The following is a 23545-nucleotide window of genomic DNA, read 5'->3' as shown; positions in this document are numbered from 1 at the left end:
GCATCATCCATTCTCAGTATGAGAAAGAGCTATTCCTCCATGGCTGACTTCACCAGCCTTGGACAACATCAATTCTGACTGCAGTAAGGGCAACAAAACAGCAGGAAAATAGCAGCTGAGAATTAGATGGCCCACCTGCTCTGTCATGCAATGTTTATTCTGCTTTAACAGCCCAGTTATATTAATTGATATTATAATAATTGACAAACAACCACACAGCTTTAATGAGGAACAAGTGCTAGTAGAGAGGTTTCAAACTGGTGAGGCATGTCTCACTGCTCTGAACATGGCTTAAGACTGGACAAGTCAGCTTCCCAGCACTCAGACTGGATGCAGAAAAGGCCCAGCTGGATGTTTCCATGCTTAAGTGCTCTTAAAAGCAAAGGGACCGGAGAATGTGCTGCTGTGACACCTGCACAGACCAGGATTAAGTTTGTTTGATCAGTACTGGGCAGTATCTTAGCCTTTTGATGCTTTGTGCTTGCTGAGAGTTGTATCAGCCCAGGAGTGAAGGGTGCCCCTGGGTCTCAGCTGTGAGCAGGAAATGGAAGTGAGTGGCCAGGGCCAAAGGGGCAGAATTTGTGCCTCAGTGAGGTACAAGGCATTACCAGTTTTCCCAAAGACCTGGCTGCCAAAGCATTTTAAAACACACTTATGCAGAAAACCCATTTATAACTTATGAACTGTATTATACTATAAATACATCATCAGCAAGAGTTGTTAAAATATACCATTAAGAAAGAAAAGAAAAATTAGCATTTTTAGTCAGCATTGTTATACTCAGAAAACCCATGGGAAGCGTGAGCTCAGTGCAGGTATGTTAAGAATTAGGCTGATTTAATTAACCATTAGTGGGTGGAGATAATTAGGGTATTTCTCCTTGGTTTTATAGGCAGTGCTTAAATACAGACAAGGCAGCGCCCTTCACCATGTGTTAGAATTTTCCCTTTATAGCTCCACCAACCTTGGAACACTTTATTCTTAAATTCTTCTTCTCTACAAATTCTCATGTGACTTTGTTAATCTATTCAGTGTTCTCAAGTTGTAAAATCCTAACGATCTGAAAAACTGTAAAAACATTTCGTGCCAACTGTTCCCACAGTGAAAGGACCACTTTGCTTTGGCAATCTTTTCTGGTTTTTTGTTCCATTTGCCCAAGAAGGTACTTGCTGGTGGAGACAGAGGAAGTCTTCGCCATTGCTCCTCAGCCTGCGTTTTTGAAACCTTCTTTTGCTTTGGCTTCTACCTTGTCATCGTGCTGCACTGACCCTCTCCACACTTGAAGCCCAACCATGAGGAGGTGCCTGCGTGCCACCCAAGCACCTAATGGGATTCCTTCCATCCCAGCCCGCTGGAAAATGCGGGAAACCAAGACGGGGCATTTCGCTAAACTCAAAGGCACGCACTCCTCCTGAAAGAAAAAACAAACAAAACAGAACCACAACCCACTTACACACGTAAAAGCCCGCGTGTCAGTGGGGACTACAGCTCGGCAGCAGGAGGTGACCGTGCGTAACACGGAGCTTCACGGCAATGATGGCGCCGGCACCCGGCGCTGCCCCACGCGGCGGGACGGTGACCCGGGGGACAGCCTGCGGGAGGGTGGGGGGAGACACAGCGGAGATGCTGGGACGAGATCAGCGCCAGGTCGGCAACCGATAACCAGCCAAGCACCGAACTCACGGACAAACCCCGGTACAAGACCCGGGGCACCGGGTAAGAGCCCCGCGCCCCCTCCTCCCCACACAGGGCCCAGCGCGCGTGCGCGGCTGAGGGGAGGGAGCGGCCTCCACCCCACCCCACCCCCACGCCTCCCAGTCCTCCAGCCTTCCCGGCGTGCCTTGCGCGCACCGTACAGCGCAGGGGCGGCGTGGCCGCTCGCTCTCCTCGTCTCGGTGTATCTCGGTGTGTCTCGGTGTCTCGCCCCGCGTGTGGGAGGCGGCGCGGGCGCGGCGAGATGGCGGGCGTGGGGCGGGAGGGCAGCGCTGCCGCCGCCGAGGCGGAGAAGCAGCTGAACGGCGAGCTGCCCCCGGACCCCGAGGAAAAGGACGGCGCGGAGGGCAGCGCGGCGGGGCTCGGCGCGGAGGATGGCGCCAAGAAAAAGCGCAAGAAGAAGAAGAAGGGCAAAGCGGGCCCCGCGGGTAAGAACCGGGCCGCGCAGCGTCGGGACCGGACCCTCCGCTGACAGAACCGGCGGGGAGGGTTTGAGGTGGGGGCCGCCACCCGGCGGACCCGGCCTGTACGCGGCGGCGGGGGGCTGTGGGTGGCTAAAGGGTCCTGCGGCGTGGGGAGCGGGCAGGGTGATGGGTGCCGGCGAGGCCGCTGTCCCGGGCCGTGGCGGCTGCGTGGGCTCCAGGGCATCCCCCCGGGGAGGAGGGGGCTCTGGGGTGCCGGGAGGATGCTTCTGCCGGTCAGAACAGGGGAAGCTACAGTGGGGTGAGCCCTCCCTGCCCTGGTGCGGACAGAGAGACGCTCGTTCCCTCATCCCCTCCTCTGCCCTGAGGGCGAAGAGGCGTGAGGCTGCTGCTGTAAAAGTCATCCCGCATGATGGAGTCTCGGTACCCCTCCCAAGTCCTCCGAGAGCCGGAGCAAGTCTGGGCAAACTGTGTGAAGGAACTACAGTTTAGGTTTGTTTTAGCAGGCTAGCAGTTAGCGATCATCGTGATGTGCCTTTATAATTATTTACTTCACGCCCATATTATCTCACAGGAGCAGGCTACTGCTGTGGCAAGAAAAATTTAGTTACTCTAGCCAAAAAAGAAAAAAAAAAAAAAAAAAGTAGTCAGAAGTGTCCGCTGTCTTTATGCACAAGTTTCAATAGCAGTGCCTGTCAGCGTGTTGCCCTACGATCTCATCCACTGCATCAGCTTTAATAAAAAAAAGCTGCACTCTAGTATCTTGTAGGATAAATACTGTGTGACAGCTCTGTAATGTTTTAGAGACTGTTGTTTACTAATGTGGAGCTATCTTTTTACTGTAAGTCATGCTTTAATTTTACGAACAGGACAAGAAACAGATAAAGAAATGGACGGTCCTCTTGATGATGTAGCAAAACAATTGGATAAACAAGCCTTGGAGGACAAAGAAAAAGATGATGATGATGAAGGCAAGTAAAATTTAGCTTTTCTCTTGACATTTCCAGTTTCAGCTTCTTCCTAGAATCCCATTTTAACACCCCTTTACAGGTGCTGTGTGGGTTGTTTTGTTTTTATTTGCTGTTTTGTATTTTTTTTTTCTTGGAATGTAGCTATATTTGCTTTTCACTTTTTTGGCAGCAGTGTAGCTGTCACACACACACACGTATATATGTGGTGTACATATATACACCAGAGAAAAGAGCTTTGCTAGAGCTTCTTGTTTTCAAGGTCCTTAATACTGTGTGGAAATGTTTATCTTAAGGTAAGCATTACCATTCACTTGCATTACTATAGTCAGTATAGATCTGTGTTCCAAATTATGTTCCTTATTCTTGCTGTAGAATGGAATATACAGAGGAAAATTTTAAGAGAACATTTTAATTACTAGAAGGTCTTGAAGTCTTTGTGAGTGACTTCAGACCTGCTTGTCTGTAATCCTAATTTTTCATTAAAACTGAACTGAGGAGAGATTAATATACAAGCAAAGGATACACCTTGTGTGTTGTTTGTACTTTGCAGCTGATGTAAGGAAGTCCCTGGTAATGAAATCCAGGCTGGATGCATCTTTTCAGTAGTCATGTAAGATAAAAACACTTTCTTTTGTTTTGATGAGTGGTTCTCAACAGAAATGGACATCTAAGAAAATCTGTTTCTCAAATTGATAATCTAGTTTCCTTCTTGTGAATTAGTATTTAAGTTGGCTGAGCACCACAAAATGGGTCTTACTGTTCTGCTTAGAAATCTTCTTAGTTTACTATTGGTAGAATTCATCATTCCAGAATATCATGTAATCAATTAGTTGTAGAAGTTTAAGTCAACGAAGTGTACTGAGATAAATAAAAGTACAAATAAATTTATCTTTGAACATTATTAATCTATATAGCATCCAGTTACTTTCCACATTCTGATGGATTATTTCTTTCAGGGTAGGTTTCAGGTTATGAAGTTGAAAGATCATGATTACAATATAAAGTGGTGCTGTTACTGAACTAATAGTCTTCATTTTTTCCTCCTATTAGATTTTGGAAAAGCAGTATTTTTGCAGAAAAATAAAAATTGTTTTTTGACAGCAGATGGGTGTTCTTGTTTATACTGGTTCTCACCACTGCCTTGTTAAATTAATAGGTTTCGGGGGTGTTGCTTAAGACACGGTGCTGCATAGATTAAACCCAGTAAAATACATATCCCCCTTCTTTTTTTCCCTCCTTGATAAGACTGTAACTTGGTGTAAAAAATAAGATTGTGTACCTTTTGAAATCTGGGAGAGATTAGGAAGTGTTCTTCCAATTTCCATTGCAGTATTGAAATATGTTGACAGATAACAGTTTTGCATGAAATTAAGTTATTAAGAGCTATACCAAAATGGCATCAGGTTGGACTTCAGTTTTGCAAAGATCTGAAGATGCTATTCTGCTGAAATTTTTTTTTTTTTTTTGTTATCAGCTAAATAATGTGGAGACAAACAGGGTAGCAATGGTTAGATGCAGTAGCTATGTTTCTGGCAGCACAGCTAGTCTGCAGCAATCTTCAAGGACATGAAAGCATAGGCCTGGTTAGTTTGTCTTGCAGTTGGCAGATTCAGGTGCAGTGATGTATGAAAAAGCCACAATAAGCAGATAGCAGCAGTGACAACATTTAAGAAATGCAGTACTTTTTTTTTTTTCAATTTAGGTTGAGCATTAAAAAAAAAATCCTAAAATCACTTGGTGAATTAACTGGACTCATGTCTAATCCATTTCTTGATTAATGGCTTCGGCACAGCTCAAGGTCAAAAAAAAAAAAAAAAAGTGGCAGTTACCATACCTTAAAGAAATTTATATTCACAGCTTAAGATTTTTTACCTGCCTATGAAATAAGGATTGATATAGAATCTGGTAGGCTGGGCTGTGTTGTAGTTACACTAGTAGTCTGAGTTCTGCTTGCAATTTTTTTCAAAAATTTTAAATAACATACTTAGTCCCAAAAGGATCTGGGGAGAGGCAGAGGTTAGAAATTTGAAATTTGCCCCAGCTGTAGGTTTGCAGCAGTCACCAAAGCATAAAAATGCAGAGGACACCACCAATCATTATGAGGTAGTTGAAATCTAGTGACTGGAAAAGCTAGTTTGTATTTTGGTTTGGCTTTTCCTTTATTTAAAGGAACAAATACAAGTTTGTGGATAAATGCATAAAAAATTGTAGCACTTTCACTTGATTCTACAAGTACTTTGAATTTTGCTTTTCTCTTTAGATAAAAAAAATACTCTAAATGTAGATAACTAGTACTTACCTATTTTTAAAGTGAACTTGTGGCTAGGTCCAGGAGGTTTATTTAGATGTTATTACATCGGATAAATACTTCATTGTGTATTAAGTAACTAAGATGTGACCAGTTCTTGGTGCTTACACGCTGTGCTCTCTGAAAGCCTCCCACTGGTACATCCCACAGGCAGTGTTTTAGCTCAGTGCTGGTTGTGACTTTCCCTATTATCTCTCGATTGAGCTCCCCCTGGTCTAAGTGCTACCCTCTTTATTGTTTGGGTTTTTTAGCTTTGCAGATATATTAGATTCCTTTAGCTGAAGCATCAGAAGATGGGCTTGAAGCAGCAGCTTCTTGTTACCTGTTATGTCTTATACAGTTTTCTCACATCCTGCCCCAACCTCAGGCATCTTTTTGGGAAGTAGGACTTTCTGAAAACTTTCCCTGAGTTGCTTTTTTTCTGTTTGGTGATCTGTTTAAGCCACCAACTTCAGGAGATACGCCTTTATGTCTGTGTTTGGCTTAGGGGCCAAAAATTCTAATGGTTTGATAATTTTAATCCATTAGTTTATACTGTGAAAGAAGTGTTTTCAGGTAGTCCAGATGGTTTTGTGTCTCATGCTAGGTTGTTTGGTTCTTTAAGATTACTTTATGTTCACCAGAGCACTTTTTTTCCTGTAGATGGAGATGGTGAAGGAGATGGAGCAGCAGGGAAAAAAAAGAAGAAGAAGAAAAAGAAGAAAGGACGTAGGTATCAAGCAGAAAAATAAAGACAGATTGTATGAATATTTGGTTAGGTGTATGTAAGGGCTGTTCTTAGCAGTTGAAACAGATTTTGGGGTGCGGTTTGGTTTGTAAGTTAAGTCTCACTAACCTTTCTTCTTTCTGGTATCTCTGAATGCCCCCTTCATCACTGGCCAAATAAAGTCATATGAAGGCATTATGATACAATGTTTTCTTGGTAAAAGCCCAAATTCTAGTAAGGGGATCGTAAGTAATGCCATTTAAATTTTGTGGTTGAAAATAGGTACTTCGTGTTTCCAGTGTACCATACATAAAACTTTATTGCATTACCCTCAACAGCTAAGGTCCAGACAGATCCACCTTCCATTCCAATATGTGATCTATTTCCCAGCAACGTATTCCCAAAGGGAGAAGAATGTGAATACCCACCAACACAAGATGGGTAAGTGTTTTAAGCTTGAAAATAAATGCTATCATCTGGATGTGCTCAGCTGCAAAACTGTTAATGTCCAACTAAATGAACAAAGTAAGGTATTATGTGCTGCTTTTTTTTTTTTTTTTTTTTTGTATCATCTAAGATCTTAATGAATAGAATAGAAGTCTTCAGGCCAAAATGTTCCTTTTTAATTAGGGTATAGCCTGTATGAGCACAGTTGCTGTGAGGCGGGGACCAACAAGATTTCAGTGGGCTGCTAGTAAGAAATATGAATGGGTAATCAAAATGGATAAGAAAAATGAGGTGGTTAATCAGCATGAGTTACAGAAAAATCTGAATGAAAATGCAAAAGTATGACTGAAAACTTTTCAGGAAATTAATCAAAATATAGGTTAAGGGGGTGGGGACTAGATAAATATTTATGTTTATGAAAGCATTGTGCTTTTTCTGTAACTTTTTTCAGGGTCAGATTTCTTTGAAATGTTTTTTTGTTGTCTAAAGTCAATGACTCCTCATAGAATGTAAAGCAAGGTAGCTAAGAGTCTTAACACATCCTATAAATTGTCCTCAGATATTCAGATATTATGGTTTCATGTTTATGAGATTAAAATTTGGTTGTGAGGAAGGCTTATTTTTAATTACTTCCTTTTGATCACAAGGTGTGCTTATATTTATTAATGACTGCCTTGTTTGTATGCACAGTCTTAGCATGCTAATGAAGGACTTTCACAGGGTAGTCCTGACAGGCTGATCCAGGAGTCATTCTCTCATGTTTTAAAGTTAAATATCTATATGCTTGTGCCACATTCAGAAGGACATGATTTAAGCAATCCAGGAAATTAGATTATAAATGTATTAAACATGCCCTTATGACATGCTATTTTACTCTGTTTTGTATCCAGCTGATGAAGATCAAATAGGTTCACAGCTGTTCATTTGAAAGGAAAACAAAATAAACCCCCAAAACCCCAGCAAAACAAATAAAAAATAAGGCATCTTTTCTAACAGGATTTAAGCGGGGCATATTTTCTGTATCAAGAATCTTCTGCTGTGTATGAAGAATGTACACTTCTAAGGAACTTGAAAGAGCTCCATTATGTAATTTACTTAAGCAAATGTGTGATTAATTTTGTTCCTGATTTAGATACTTAATTGCTGTGGTGCTACTGTAGCATTTCCTAACATGAGTACCTACTTATATTAGTAGCTAACATAAATACCAGGGTATTTCTTACTCTGAATAATAGTTTTAGTTTATAGAACTGTGGGGCCTATTTGTTTCTCTTGTATTCATGTTGAGGGCAGTAGAGTTTGTCTCTTTTCTTTTTTAGAGGTGCACTTTTGATCTTAACTCTTGATGTTAAATGCTTTCTAAAGTCACCTTTCATCAGCCTAGGATTGTGTATTTGTTGCAGGAAGTTGTTCTAGAAGGGAGTGTCACTCAGTTTTCAGGGGAAAAAATAGCAAAGAATCAATTCTCATATAGATAACAGACTAGCAGCTTTGGTATTTTTATACCTGTTTTGTTTGAACCTTGTGGTTTTTGTTAAAGACATCTAAATTTGAAATTATGGAACAGGTATGGTGGCAAAGCTATGAGCATTATTTCATGATACACTGATTCTGTTGTAGTGGAATTATGGAATTTTTGTCCCTGACTGCTTCTTTCTTCCCCTGTGCTGTTATTTGGGTTAAAATAATTTTGGGGAATTATTTTCTGGAATAATTAGCTTTGATCATTAAAATCTAGGTTTCAGTACAATCCTATAAAGACTGTACTAGTGAAAACTGGGGTCTGTGAATTAGAGTAAAAAGTGGGAACAAATGGACTGGAGCAATAGCCAGCATGTTAAGAAACTTGCCTTGAAAGAGTTTGTTAGCTCATACACTTGTAGGAAGATAACGATGTTTGATGTGAGATCTTTGCTTGATGAGTTGGTTTTTCACGTCCTGAAAGTTTTCACAGTCTGAAGGTCTTAGACTCAAGCCAGATTTCTTGTCACTTTCTTTCCTGAGCTCCCAGGTGGCAGTGGTGCAGCTTTGGCAGCAAAATCCTTTAGGTGTGATACAGTATTTTTAACTGGAGAGGTTATTTCGTCCCCTAGGTGTCTTGCATGGGGTGACTACATTGAAATATAGGAGGACAGAGTGAAGATGGCTTTCTGCCAGGTTGCTGGAGTTTGCACTTAAATCTGTGACTGATGGCAGAGCAGCTGCCCAGACTCTGTCAGCAGCTTTTGCTACCAGAGGGTGTTCCCTGTTGGAATCCAGAGCAGTCTGAAAGGATCCTCCTGTCCTTTCCACCCTGTTTTTCTGCTGTACACCTTTTCCATATTCTGCTGTGACTACTGTGCCAGCAGTATTTCCAAATTCAGGGGGGTTCAGGTGTCTCAGCTTCCTGCTTGTTTGCTTTTTAACCTTCTTGGTAGAATTTACTAGTGTTAGGGCAAATTCTAAGAACAGTATGCTTGTTCCTATTGGAGCAACAAAACTGCTTAGAAAAGTAAATGGAATTTCTCCTTGGCACTGTTGTTGCTTTATCTGAAAAGGTAGAGAAAATTCAAGGCAACCAACCAACAGTGTCTGAAACTGTTTGGATCTTCTGGTCATTCTGAGAAAAAACTTAGAGAATAGCCTGTTATCCTTATTTATCTTTTCAACTCTGTTTTGAGATTGCAGGCCTCTCAACACTATAAATAATCAGTTCAAAATGGAGTAAAATTGCAGCCATCATCTCTTGGCTCACTCATTTTTTGGCTGTGAAGGAAACTCTTAGAGTGCAGCCAAGTTACATGTCTATGAGTGAGTACCTATACTTTTGAATTTCAAGAAGTAATCCTTTGACTTTGCATATTCAGTTATTTGCTTAGAATCAGCGAACAGTAAATTTGGAAATGTTGGTGTAGTTCAGCATCCTTGGTCCATCTTGTCCATCATCCCTTTTCTTTTATGACCCACCTACCAGGATGTGCAGCTGTGTGTTGGTTTTATTAATATTCCTCATGCATGGTAGGTACAGAGTTCTTCCAGTTATCACCAGGGAGTTTTGTGTCATTACAGGACTCCGGCTTTACCATTTGAAGGGTATTGTTAAGTTCTGACAGTTGCTTGAGTGCTTAAATTACTTCGATTTCTTTCTCGAATCCTTAGTTGTATTGTTTTTTTCATAATGAAAACTATATTCAAAACCAGTATATTTATTAATAATGTTATATTTAGTCTTTTAATGAAAATTATTCATGTATTTGTTCCATGAACGTACCAAAAAGCCAAAATGAGTGAGTGGTATTCTGCAACAACTGTTAACTCATCATCCAGCAAATTTAGAAAGTAACTTCCTGGCATGTGTTGTAGCTGCCATGCACTGTGTTAGGTGTTATTACCTAAATAGGCTAAGGAGCAGCAGAAGCAACACTGAAATTGCAAGCTTCTAAACTTTGAAGGAGCTTATTGTCCATACAGGAAGAGCACTGTCTGAATGAGTAAAATTGGGCAAAACCCAAACTTCTTGCATGAGCAGAGCATGTTATAATTATTTGCCTGCTGAACTCAAGGCAGAACTGCAGGCATTGATAGGAACGTTATGGCTTTTCTGCCATTTTGAAAAATATTATGCATCCTTCAAGCATGCTGCTCCTCTGGCCTTCTGGGAGTAGTGGAAGATAAGGTTTTCCAGCATGTACAGGAAATAATGTGGTTCACAGTCTGAGTTAAGTTCCTTTGTACCCATAATTGCTATTTTCTGGAGTGTTACTGCCTTTCACAGGTCCCAGTCTGTAATGCTCATATTTATAGGCTTTCTTAACTATGAAAATGTTATGAATTGGGATCTTTTTTAATGTTGCACAGTGGAATGTAGGCTTGACTAGTTAATAAATGCTTTGCAGGCTTAAGACAGAAATTGTAGTGATTACTCTGATTACAGTAATTTTTCATGACGCACTTTATTTACTTTCAAGGCGAACTGCTGCTTGGAGAACAACTAGTGAAGAAAAGAAAGCACTAGACCAAGCCAGTGAGGAAATCTGGAATGATTTTCGGGAGGCTGCAGAGGCACACAGACAAGTGAGGAAATACGTTATGAGCTGGATAAAACCTGGAATGACAATGATAGAAATCTGGTGAGGACACAGATCTTCTCGAAGACCTCTGCTGTAAATTTGCCTTCTTTCTCCAGAGAGAGTAGGGTTTAGTCTCAGTTTTGTGTGGTTAATTGGCTGTATCACAGATGTTGAGGGGGGGGGGATTTCTGTTTGAAGTACACGAGTATCCAAAATTATTTCCTTTAAGTTTCCTCTTATATTCTTGGCTTGTGCACCTTTACAGGGCCTGGGATCATACAGAATTTCAAACTAAACTTTGAGTTATGTTGACTTGTTTTGAGTTCATGCTTGATTTTAGTGTTCTCTGCCCTGGCTATTCTTGCATACAAATTCTTCAAGCAATACTGAAGGAAGCAGCAGTGGCAGTAGTAAACATCCTGACTTTTACCAGAATTGTCTGTGAAATCTTGTGTGTATGAGCATTGCAGATGCAGCATGAGGCTGGGAGTGGGTGAAGAGCCGTAAACCTGGCACGGCTGTGTACTCAGTCCAGGGCAGGAAGATTTTGTCTGTATTTAGCCTTCATTGACATGTTTCTGGAGAAACACAATGTTTCTTTGTGTTGTTCTCAGTTGATAATACCTTTGCTCAGTTATTTTTTAAGATAAACATGAGCTGGATAAGGTAAGGTTAAAAGAAGTAATTAGCCTGGACTAATTCTCTTGACTCTTCCAGCTATTCCTTTTTCTGTCCTTCAGTTTATCTGGAGTGACTGTCTACTGTCCAAGTATTGCACTGATCCAGAATAGCTCAGCTTCCAAAATCAGGTGCTTTTTCAGCCTGGAATGACTGGGGCCTGTTCTGGCAAGATAGTAAGAAAGCTAATCAGAGCTGATGTCTAAGGTAACTGTGAGAGGATAATGTAAAGAAATAATGTACCATCAGAGAAAATGGAAGAAAGCTGCCTTAATAATCACTGGACTGGCTGAAACAAATCTGTCATACTGACTTCTACAGGTTTATTTGTTTGAGTTATAAGCAATAATTTTCTCAAAATGTGATTTTTCTTCCTCAAGTACATCAGGCTGTGGGGAGTTGCCCATTAAAATAAGCTCTTCTTTTTTTCAGGTTGCTCTGAGTGAATAGCTTTCTTAAATAAAATCAGAGTATGGTGCACTGTTGTGAGCTGCAGTTTACATCGTTCCCTGCCACTACCCGAGTATGCACTGGTGAACCTGTATCTGGAGCTTTCTAGTAGCAAGCAGCTTGAGAGTAGACAAAAAACAAGAACAAATGCTAGTCTCAAAATATTATATCAAAATTATCACTAAATTAAAAAAAAAAATCTTTTTAATTAGTTTTTTTAAAATAAACGAGAGGAAATTTCTTTTAAATTCCAGTAATAGAAAAATTGCATTTAATTTATCAGAATTTCAGTTGCATAACCTCTGCTGCTCAAAATGAATATTGCTTATAAACAATGGATATTTTAAATTTAGAGTAAAAGCACTAGTTACTTAGTTTTGCCCAAGGAAGGTTAGAAGAAACAGCACTAAGGTCTGGAGATCATTATGACATTTTCCAGTCCAGGTTTTTTTTCTAATTAGCATGTAAGTAGTTTACAATTTCAAATTAAAACATTCGCTTGAATATTTTTGAGATTTTGCTCTTGCATTGATTTATTTGAAGTCATCATAAAAAATATTAATGACAACTCTTGTGTTCTTCTTTTCTTCTCCTTCCCCTTCCCCTCTGCCTTTCAGTGAAAAACTAGAAGACTGCTCACGTAAGCTAATAAAGGAAAATGGTTTAAATGCAGGTCTTGCATTTCCTACTGGGTGCTCTCTGAATAATTGTGCCGCCCACTACACTCCCAATGCTGGAGATCCAACAGTCCTGCAGTACGACGATATCTGCAAAATAGATTTTGGGACACATATTAGTGGTTAGTTTTCTTCTGTTAATTAAAACTTTGAGAGAATTCTTTGGTGCATAAATTGTGAAGCTAATTAACTTTTCCTGGTTTCAGGTCATATTATTGACTGTGCTTTTACAGTCACATTCAATCCAAAATACGACAGGCTTTTACAAGCTGTAAAAGATGCCACGAATACTGGAATAAAGGTATGATCGTTCTTCAAGTAATTTACTGAGTCTTTTACAGTAAACTTTGCAGTTAATTTCCATTGATATTTGCACTTTTATTTTCAGTGTGCTGGAATAGATGTTCGTCTCTGTGATGTGGGGGAAGCCATACAGGAAGTTATGGAGTCTTATGAGGTTGAAATAGATGGCAAAACATACCAGGGTAAGGTCTGTTCTTTATGTAAGGATAGTTGCTCTTGTATATTTATTTGTACAAATACTAATTTATTTCTGTCATATTAGAAAGAGTTCTGTCCTAGAAGTATGGTGTGGGTGACTTTATATATAAATACATGTTTCTGGCTGGTTTGCCATTCCTATGGAGGAATGTTCTTGGCTTATATGTCCGAGTATTGTATCTTTCACAACTTAGATAAAGGCTAAACAATTGTTTCAAAATGTACAAATTATTTGACAACTGCTGTTTTGTCTTCATTAATAAGCTTTTGTTACTGTTGGAGTTGCTAGTCTTCTATAATGAAGTTTTGATATAGCATACATAACTAACTTGAGCTGTGGCTGAAATTTGTACAGATTGTGAGGGTTGTTTTGAGTTTAGTTCCTCTGCATTATGATGAGTCACTGTTGTACTTTCAGTATGGACTAACAAACCAAATTGCTTTGAAGGGTTTAACATGTTAGGAAATTACCTGTAATGTTAATGTTTTCTTTCAAAGTGAAACCAATTCGCAATTTGAATGGACACTCGATTGGGCCGTATAGGATACATGCAGGAAAAACAGTGCCCATTGTGAAAGGAGGAGAAGCCACAAGAATGGAGGTAAGTGAAGTTCTTAAATCTTTCTGTTGCTTCCCCAGTTGTCACTGCAAGAATAGTATTTCCTGTGCAGTCCTAATGTTTGCTGTTTGTGATCCTAGTAGGAGCAGGAATAGGAGCAGATCCTAATAGGAGCAGAGGAGGAACTTCACTGTAATTTGTAATGCTTCTCTAAAGGAAGGTGTGATCACTCTTTCATCATAGTGGCTTCTCCCTTTAGTTCTGGAGTGTTCTGGTATCTTAACACTTTCTGAAATGGAAGCCCTGGAACCCTAGTATTAAAAAAAAAAAGAGAGAAAAGAAAAAACCTTAGTGATGCATACAGAAACACTTGCATACTTATTTCTCTATGTATATACATTACATAAATGTATTGTTGCAAAGTTGTGCTTAAAAGCAGGGCAAAGGACAGAAATACAGATTTTGGGGTAAACTTGAGGGACCAGAGTTTTCCTGAAAGATGTTTGGACCTGCCTATTACACTTTCCTTGTTTGTTCAGTGTGTCATTAAAAAGACAAAATACCAATCTTCTCTTACTCAGGTAATTCTTTAGAAGTATTTCTGTTGTGTTGTAGCTTTGCATGACTTTTTGCAAGTACAGTTTAAGTATTATACCTTTATTGAAAAGCTTCCACTGCAGTTTTTCTTTGCCAGTAGAAAATAATAATATTATGTATGTTTCTAGTTAGTTTGTATGAGACTAGATGAAATATGTTGATTAACGTTTTTGAGAAGGGCAAGGGAAGTTGCTGTACCCAATGTGGCAAACTATACAGGAGAAAGGTAGTATTAAAATATGTAATCTGAGATTTAGCCACCATTTTGATGTAAGCTTGTGTTCTAACAAGATAAGATGGCTTATTGGTAATGAGATAAGGAGCTTTTCTTTTCATTCTCTGAATGCTGATCACTGATTAGCAATGGTCACTAATAAGCCTATTGGAGCCCATCAGACTCCTAAGAGCTGAATAGGGACAGGTGTGGTCTGGACAGGATTGTTTTTTGAGGTAAGCTCACTCTGATTACCCAAAACTTGTATCATAATTGTTATTTAACTTAATAATGATGTGAGCTAGAAGACAAAAGTTTTAGCTTACCATCTTATTAATCAAAATGTGCAAAGAGATTAAAGACTCTGAGAAAAGGAAAGTAGAAAAGCTGGTGTGCCTTCCTTGGTTTAGCTTATTGAATGGTTAGGTCTTGTATATCATCCATCATCATTATATTACTAATATAAAATTTGCATGTTCTTTAAGCAGATCTTACTTAAAGATTTCAGAGCTTTGAGTTTGTTCTAATTGAATATCCAGACACTGGGGAGAAGACACTTTTAAAATTTCTTTAGCTTCTAGAGGTTACTTAGGACTCAGTGCTACATGATTAAAGACAGTGAGTTTTGCCAGTGAAGAATGTGGAGCATAGCCAAGCTCTTACTGTACTATGCTAATTATAGTATCAAACTGCAATCCAATGAGGTTTTTGTGCTGAAGAGAAATATAGCCAATTGACAGTCCTTATTCTGAAAAAGTGGGTGTAAAGTAAATTTTTTGTGGCATTGTGTGTGGGTTTTTTTTTCGGTTTTGTGTTTTGTTGTTCAATTAAAACAGCTGAATATTCAAGGACATCATTAAGGTTTGTCTTGAATTTTGAAGCCTGTGTTTTTACATATGGCTTCTGTTTTTTGATTTATGACTTTCAAAGTAGCTCAATAAACTGAAATCCCAGCTCCTGCTATCCGTTAATATTTGGTGCCCTGTCTTGTGTAAGTCCCTTTCACAGGCCTACTGTTAAGGATACATGAATGTACTTGGCAGAAATGAGTTTATACAATGGCATTTCAGTATTTTCTTGCCTGGAATTTTGATAATGCCCTTAGATATGTATTGCCTTCATTTCTTGAAGAAATACATCTTGTGGAGTGGAAATGAGCAGGTTAAAGGTTTATGCTAGCAGCTGGTAGAAGAAAATTCTTGCAGAAATTGGGCAGAAATTTCCTCGGTGCAGTAAGTCTCTGTAATCAACATCTATTTGCTGTGTCTATATGATACATTTCCTAGGACTTCTATCTGAATAGCAAAGGAGAACTACTTCCAGCTAGCAAATGTTTTGCAACAGAATGTAGCTTCCTAGCTATATTAGATGTATATTTTGACAGTCTTTTAACTGCAATGACTTTGGGGAAAATTGTGACTAGAAACATGCTGATCTTCATGGTTTGGGACAAATAAAATGTCACCAGCATAAATAAGCTGCTGGTTTGGAGATGTCTGCAACTTAGCTGTGTGAGGTCTCTGTATTGACTTCTGTTCTGCATTGATTTGTTGACTGAATATACTCGCATGTAACCAATTTTATTCAGAAGTTGTTACGCTGAGATCATTATATCAGAATGGCCCAATGTCAGTTATTTCATACTGCAACATGTTCCCTTTTTTATTTCTCCTTAGGAAGGTGAAGTGTATGCTATAGAAACCTTCGGTAGCACAGGAAAAGGTGTTGTTCATGATGATATGGAGTGTTCTCATTATATGAAGAACTTCGATGTTGGGCACGTGCCAATAAGGTTGGATTTTTTGTTTGTTTTGTGGTTTTTTTGTATGTTGTGCTAGAGGTTCCATCCTATTAGGCTTCAAATTGGATACGGTGCAGGTTATTCATGAATTAAGAAGGCTGTAAGAGGACATAAAGGTGCTATTAGCAAGATTTTTGTAATGAAATACGGTCTGATTATAAATTTGGAACAATATTGTAAAGAATTTGGAAATGGAGATCCTGCATTATTACCACTTCAGAAATACAGATCCTTTGTTGGTTTTTGTTTTTGTTTTGTTTTTAACAACAATCTAATAACTAGTAATTTTTATAATTATTAATTATAATTTTACTCTATATTATATTCTGTTAGCTATTTATATTAAATATTTTCAAGTTGATTAAAAATCATAATATTTAATAATTAACACTATTTAGTGTTAATATACCACTATATATAACACTATATGTTTGTGCATTAGTCTATGTATTAAATGTTTAGATTATTTTTTTAAAATTGACATTGGTGTTACGGTTGTGTGCCACAGTCTTAGTGCTGGTCCCAGAATATATTCTTGTTCTTGTTTCAGTGTATTACTGTAAAATGAAATAGTCTATTAAATTTTCAGTTTTCACTGTGTTTCCATTTTGGCACGTCTAGGAGTGAGCTTGTTTTCTGAAGTGAAGGCTGTTACTGTTAGAAATGTAGCAAGTAGATGTGCTTTTCCACTTAGTTCCACTTTGATCCCACAGAACAATCTAGTAATTTGAAAAAGGAGGGGAATTAGCCTAAGGGTTCGAGAAGAACTGCTTTCATTTGGAAGCAAATTTATTTCTTAGCATACCTATAAATTTCTAATTTTTATGCTTATATATTGTAAGAAGTACAAAGAAAGAGCTTACCAAATATTCGACTCAAGAAGTAAAGTTTCAGCGTTTTAAACCACCAAGCTTACACCTAACTTTGTTCAGATTGGTAACCACTTTGGATGAGGAAGAATTCTGTTTTTCTGTAAGATGAGTGGGCTTTTTTATTGAAGACAGTGTTTCCTGTTTAGTTTTCTTGTGGGGGTAGTTAGATGCAGATATTTCAGATATGCAAATATGGGGTTGGATCTTTTAAGTCCCTTCCAACCCAAATCATTCTATGATTCTTTGATTTGTTCACAGTTCTAACTTGCCCTATTTGAAAGGGATGGCCAGGGTGTTGGCAGCATTCAGATTCGTTTTGAAGGATTTTTTGTGTGGGAGAAAAATGCACTTTTGTGAACAGAACACCTGATCTGTAGTGACATGAGGCAACCAGGTGCCACTAATTACCAGGCAGTGGGCATGAGCTTGTGTTAAGCCCACCTGTGCCTGATTAAGGCAGGCCCCAACTGTGCATGAACAGGATTAGGGGGCCAATAAATGGGGAGGCTTGAAGCACAGGCTCAGCTCATTCCTGAACTCACAACCTGGGAGTTGCTTGGCTTTGTACTGCTTCTATAAACACCGCTAACCTGATGGCTTAGCACAAGCTCATGTCCACTACCTGGTAATTAGTGGCACCTGGTTGCCTCATTTCACTACACTGATCAGTATAGAAAGGCATCCCAAGACTGGGCAGTCTTAAAATGTCTTGAAATCTAATTCTCTTTTTTAATTGATGTCTTGGTTTTCTGTGACTTCTCAAACATGTTCTCCTTCCTTCCTTCCTTCAGGCTTCCAAGAGCAAAACACTTGCTGAATGTTATCAATGAAAACTTTGGTACTCTTGCCTTCTGCCGCCGATGGCTGGATCGCCTGGGGGAGAGCAAATACCTGATGGCACTGAAGAACCTCTGTGACTTGGGTATAGTGGATCCCTACCCTCCCTTGTGTGACATCAAAGGCTCATACACAGCACAGTTTGAGCACACTATACTGCTGCGCCCGACCTGCAAGGAGGTTGTCAGTAGAGGAGATGACTACTAAACTCTTAAGCCACCTCAGCACCTTTATACTTTAGGCTTTGTTGGAACATACTATCCCAGAATTAATTTGCAAAGTATTGTTCTGTTTTAACGGTGGACTGATGTAATACTTTCCATATCTGGAAAGGAAGGAATTTAATCAAAGGCAAGTCTCCTAATGTAACTAACCAAGGAAAAAGCTTTCAGGCCTTTAGAAATACTTCAAAAGTTACTTATTTTTTTTTCTGTTCAGGGAAATATGTGCTATAAAGCTCAATTCTTAGTTTGGAATGAGTTATACATTTTGTTTTGAACATTTATGATAAAAGATGCTTTTCAAATATTTATATTACCATATTCCTACTTGAATGCTTTGAATGACTACACCTGATTTCTGCACCCAAATCCTCTATGATATTGCCTTTTAAACTTCCTGGAATCCATTTTGTAAAAAATAAAGACAAATTTTCAGATCTTAAATTATATATACTTTTTAGAAGTCTGGTTATTATGATTCTGGTCAGGAGTCTGCTGGGAAAGTGCTCTATTAAATGTTTTACAATCTTGATTTGCCTTGTCTTTGAAACAGGACCTGTCCTATCCTTATTATGAAACTTGGCCTTTCAGTGCTTATTTGAATAGTCTTGATGGTGCTGGGATACAGAGCAAGGAGTCATGAACTCTTTGCAGCACAGAATATGACTACTTCAGTTAAGTTGCGTGGTGTCATTAGGTTTTGAGTATGCCAGTCTTCAGTTTATATTTCAGCTGTATTAGAGCATTTTGAACACATTTGGTGGTTTCTCTTGCTCTTACCAGCAGTGTGTGACTTTTGGCTGACATCAGCTGTGAATATTGGTATATATCCTGACATGTTGTTTGCCATTGGCATGCCTTCTTTCATGGAGTAAAATTTTCCTTCATGTGACTCCCGGTCTCCTTAAAATTCTCATTTGATTAGCTAAGTGGGGAGAATTAAAGCAGTAATTTACCTGGGACTGTTACAAGTTCTTCCATACAGGCAAGCTAATGTGGAGTATCTGCTATTTTCTTGACATTAGAGATCATTCATTATCTGTCTTCCTGCTGCAGTGGATCTGGCTGTTCAACCTCATTTTTAAAGGCAAATTGAACGCCATGGCTCTTCAGATCTAGACTGAGTAAACATGTTTTACAGTGCTGTATGCTTACCTCATGACTTCCATATTAAAATTTGACATAGTTACTGGTAATACTTCTTCAATAGGTCAATAACAGTGTCTTAAATCTAACTTCTAGGGAAAGCAGACACTTCACTTGTGTCTTTATAATGTCATTTGGTTTGTTTGTAGAGGAGTTCATGTTAATTTAAACATACGACTTCTTTCCCCCTCTGTCTTTAGGTAAAAGCTGCATTTTTTTTCCTTTTAAAAGCCAGTGTCTGACCTGCAGTTTAGAGGGGAGCAGTGTCATGTAGCTAACCACAGTTTAGACATAGTAGACACGTAGGGTTTTTTTCCCACACAGTTTTGTGTTGTTAGACAACCCTTAGTACTTTTTAAACTTGTAGAAATGGATGTAAAATGATTATGAAATGTGTATTTCTGTTGGTGCTGTTTGGGAGTCTTGGCATCCCAGCAATGAATTTTAAGTAATCTCTGCAGCCATGTGGGCATGTGTGTCTCAGCTTCCAAACAAACAGTAGCTACTGTAGATGCTTGTGCGTTGCAAAGTGAAAGCTGGCACTGTGAAAGGTCTGTGATGAGTGGGGTTGCTGGGTACATTAGCTGCCAATATTTTTATTTATGCTAACAGAACCACAGTGCTGATGACTTGATATGAGCAGGTTCTGGTAGAATGGATGGCTTCCAGCTCTCTTTACCTATTTTGGTAACCAGCCTGGGTTACTTCAAGTTCTGCTAGAGGAAAAAAAAATCTGCTTCAATTCTTAGTCTCTTACTCAATAATTCCAGACTTCTTTCTCAAGAAAGATAGTCTATTAGCAGCTCAGTGATTTTTGATACCGGTCCTACATCCTCAGTCTTTTTTACCATCTTTGATGGTTACTTCAAGAACACTTAGTATTGCAGAATGATTACTTGTTTTCCTGCCTTTGTCTTTTCTTTCACCGGAACATAGTGGGAAGACCCAGATGGGCAGAGCTGCCTTGGACAATGGCTTCTTTTTGTTGTTTTGTTGGGGTTTATTAACTTTTTAGTTTACTGTTTGCTCATTCACATGTGGAAGCTGATAATCCTGCATAACAAGTTGTAGAGGAACTGCCTCAGAAAAAAATACTTGCAGAACACGATGATTATTTGTTGTCATTGAAATTAATTGAGTTTGGATACGTGCTTCCTGTGCTACTGATCATCCTGTGTTCACATGTGGCAGTATGAAGGCAAGCCCTATTCATAGTTTTCTCTACTGCTTTCATGATCTTTAGGCTGCCTTTTCCCAATGCTGGAAGTGTAGCTATGAAGTCCTGGCCATGCTGCCTGATAACTGGACCATACAATCTTTGTCACTTGGCAGAAATCATAAGTTTATGAAAGACTTTTGAGCCACCTGTTGACCTCTGTCTTCCTCAAATACCAAGAAGACAGGGATCATCTTGTTGCTTGAATAGGGGCAGCAACAGAAACAGTAAAAGTTTTTGTAGAGAGTACATTTGGTAGAGGTGCCAGAGAGTTCAGAACCTACTTGGCAGGGTTTTTCCTTCGCAGAGCCCTTGAGACACAAGCCTTTAATTAGAGAATGCACAGCTTGACCTCATATGAACTGTCCTCGGAAGGGAGCTATGGCCAAAGAATTTTAGACTCGAACAACATGCTTCTCTTCTTAGATGTGGGTTTGGATTGTTTTTATGTTTTGTTTCAACCTGAGTAAGTATTCTCTTAATTGTGGAGAGCCTTGTACTCCACAAGGAGCCTTGTACTACTTTTCTGACTGTAAAGCAGCAAAGTTACTTCAACTTGTGTTTCATTGCTTTAGCAGCACCCTGATGCTGTGCACACACTCACTGCATTTTCTTTGCATTTTCTCTTACAAATACCACCTTATTCAGAAGATCAGTTTCCCCCTCTTTACTGGCAGGTTTTATTAAAAATGAAAATAAACTTTGTGCTAACTAGCAACTGTGAGGTCTCTCTCTAGGGACTTACTCTTCTACTTTGGACTTCTGCTTGTGAAATAAGAAAGCAGTTCTAGCACTTCGTTGTGGAAGCACTTCGTTGTGTAGCAGCCCAGCTTGCAAGGAAGCAGGCATTTTAAATATGAGTATAACTAATTTTTCAAGAAGGAGGCCAAAACAGGGCATCTAGGGAGGGAGATGAATTTGCTGTTACGGTGAGTAAACTGATCCCATGTCTTCCAGCTTCATTGTGTCATGTTGCCTTCATTAAATCAAAACTACATAAAAGTATAAAACCAGAGTACGAGGCCATGGAAACATAAATGATGTGATAGGTAAGCATGACTGGAATTTGTTCATTTGAATTTTACAGGTGGTGTTTGAAGGCAGAGGAACTTTGCCTAATCCTACTCATTTAAAATATTTGTCTTACAGGAATGATGAAGAGACTTCAGCTTATTATAGTTAATAATTTGCCAGGATTTTGTGCTTCCACTTTTGTTGGCACTTGGGATTCCACAGAACATCAGTCAGCTGTCCATAAACAAAAGCAGACAGTGTATTTTCTTAAGCCCATTCACAAAATAATGCTTCTGTCAATAGGTCTCTGAAGGTGTGTTTGGAGATACAAAGGCCATGCAGTGTGAGAACAGCATATCTTAGGAACAAGATGGTATTTTTATGTGAATTAATTTTTTTTCCCTACATTGGTTCAGAAGGCAGTTGTTTTTGCAAATTGAAATGTTTGGGTAATTTCAAAGTAAATGAAAAAATAAGTAGATAACAGTGTTGAGACAGGATTTTTCATTTGTGTTTTCTCATGGCAGCCACCCAACTCTTGTAGCTGAAGTTTTAAAGGTTGGGGTTTTTTTAGCTTTGCTTTTATACTGATGCTCACTCTTTTCTTTGTTTTGCAAAACTACAGTGTTTTAAAAAAAACAACAAACTGCTGAGTAGTCAACATAGCATTTTTTGAAGATTAGGAGTAAGCCTTTTGCCTCCTTTTCAAGCTTTAGTTATCTGCTTTCCCATTTGAACTTAGGATCTTTTTCTCAGTAAGGCTAAATCTCTGAATCCCTTAAATTGTATAGAAGCCTTATTTACAACAAGACACATTCTTCCACCCCATGCTGTCTGCACTGACATATCCATTACCACCTGGGACTAGAAAATGGCATTATTTTTCAGTCTAAGAAAGGGCTGCTTCAGCCTGGGTAATGTGTCAGTGGGCCCTGGGCAAGCAGGGAGGGGAAGGTGACACCAGCTGGGGGCACTGCCACCCAGAGGGAGCAGGACAGGCTGGGGACCTGGGTTAGGCAAGGACATGCCTATTGGGGAAAGAAAGTGCCAGGTTCTTTGCTTGGGCAGGAATTCACCTCAGGCATCTGCCAGGCTGGGAACCTGTAAAATGACCTGGGGGACAAGCTGAGCATCAGCCAGCATGACCTTGTCTCCTCAGCCCTGGAAGGCTGAGTCCAGCACTGCATTTACCAACACAAGAGACAGGCTTACTGGGGAAGTCCAGCAAAGGGCCAAGGAGATGATGAAAGGGCTTGGAGCATCTGGAATGTGATGAGAGGCTGAAGGAGGTAGGAGTGTTCAGGCTGGAAAAGGGAAGCTCAGGGGGATCCTTATCTGTGTGTATAAACACCTGATGGGGGGGAGGGCAGTAAAGGTGGTGGAGTCCCACTGAACTGAGGAAACAGGCACACACTGAAACACAGCAGGTTCCATTGAGACAGAATAAGAAACACTGTACTGAGATTGGTCTGGCACTGGCACAAGGCTGCCCTGAGACCTGGTGTCTCCATCCTTGGTGCTCTTTAAAACCTCACTAAACACAGCCTTGAACAAACTGTTCTAGTTGACCCTGTTTTGAGCAGAGTTGGACTATAATCTCCAGAGACCCATTCTACTAGCAACCACTTTGGGCACTTTCCTCAAGTGTACTTGATAGGTGACTGGTTAAGGTGTGATACCACTTTGTCTATCCAGATTAAAAAAAAAAATCCAGCCTCTCTTCTGAAGGGCTAAGGGAGCTGGCAAGTGACCTCAAAAGTGCATGAAGAACTAATGACTGGAAACATTTCTGTCTTGGGTGGTAGTCCGGGTGCATGTACTCACTGCCACTGGCTGCCAAATTGCTACTTAATGCAGTGCTAACCATGTGTGTGAGGAGGTCCTGAACCTTTCATTAATGGTAATTGCTGCACAATTTCTTTGCATGTTCCCACATGCTTGTACCGTGAGAGGGAATATAGCAAAGGCAGAGTATGGAGCTCTAGGTAACCAGGTAGTATCTGGGCTGGAGACCGCTCTTGGCAAGACAGCAGTGGAGCTGAACTTTCAACCTGAACCTGTTTTTCTGAATGTTGATTAAAAAGGAGAGTGGAAGATGCAAGACTACTTCGGATTGCCTTTCTGCTGCTGCTCAAACAGGTGAGT

At 39.6% G+C, this 23545-nt stretch overlaps 1 protein-coding gene across 1 annotated transcript; it reads left to right on the top strand.

Moving 5' to 3' along the window:
• The first annotated feature begins 1844 nt into the window (after window positions 1–1844).
• On the top strand, window positions 1845–18556 carry METAP2 (methionyl aminopeptidase 2). The gene is made up of 11 exons (XM_030460506.1): window positions 1845–2141; window positions 3005–3106; window positions 6057–6122; window positions 6459–6561; window positions 10515–10676; window positions 12362–12543; window positions 12628–12722; window positions 12810–12906; window positions 13421–13524; window positions 15970–16085; window positions 17758–18556. The coding sequence occupies exons 1-11, from the start codon at window positions 1958–1960 to the stop codon at window positions 18008–18010; spliced, it is 1464 nt and encodes a 487-aa protein (XP_030316366.1). The 5' UTR covers window positions 1845–1957; the 3' UTR covers window positions 18011–18556.
• The last annotated feature ends 4989 nt before the right edge of the window (window positions 18557–23545 follow it).

This window comes from Calypte anna, chromosome 1, assembly GCF_003957555.1.
Source record: "Calypte anna isolate BGI_N300 chromosome 1, bCalAnn1_v1.p, whole genome shotgun sequence".
Taxonomy (NCBI): Eukaryota; Metazoa; Chordata; class Aves; order Apodiformes; family Trochilidae; genus Calypte; species Calypte anna.
Note: the sequence above shows the minus strand (reverse complement) of the source record. Positions and strands in the feature narration are given on the sequence as shown.

Excerpts from the sequence above, each read along its gene's own strand:
- METAP2 (XM_030460506.1), top strand. The coding sequence starts at position 1,958 with ATGGCGGGCGTGGGGCGGGAGGGCAGCGCTGCCGCCGCCGAGGCGGAG. Across the intron at positions 12,544-12,627 it reads TTTTGGGACACATATTAGTG|GTCATATTATTGACTGTGCT; the intron begins GTTAGTTTTCTT and ends TCCTGGTTTCAG. Across the intron at positions 12,907-13,420 it reads AGATGGCAAAACATACCAGG|TGAAACCAATTCGCAATTTG; the intron begins GTAAGGTCTGTT and ends TTTCTTTCAAAG.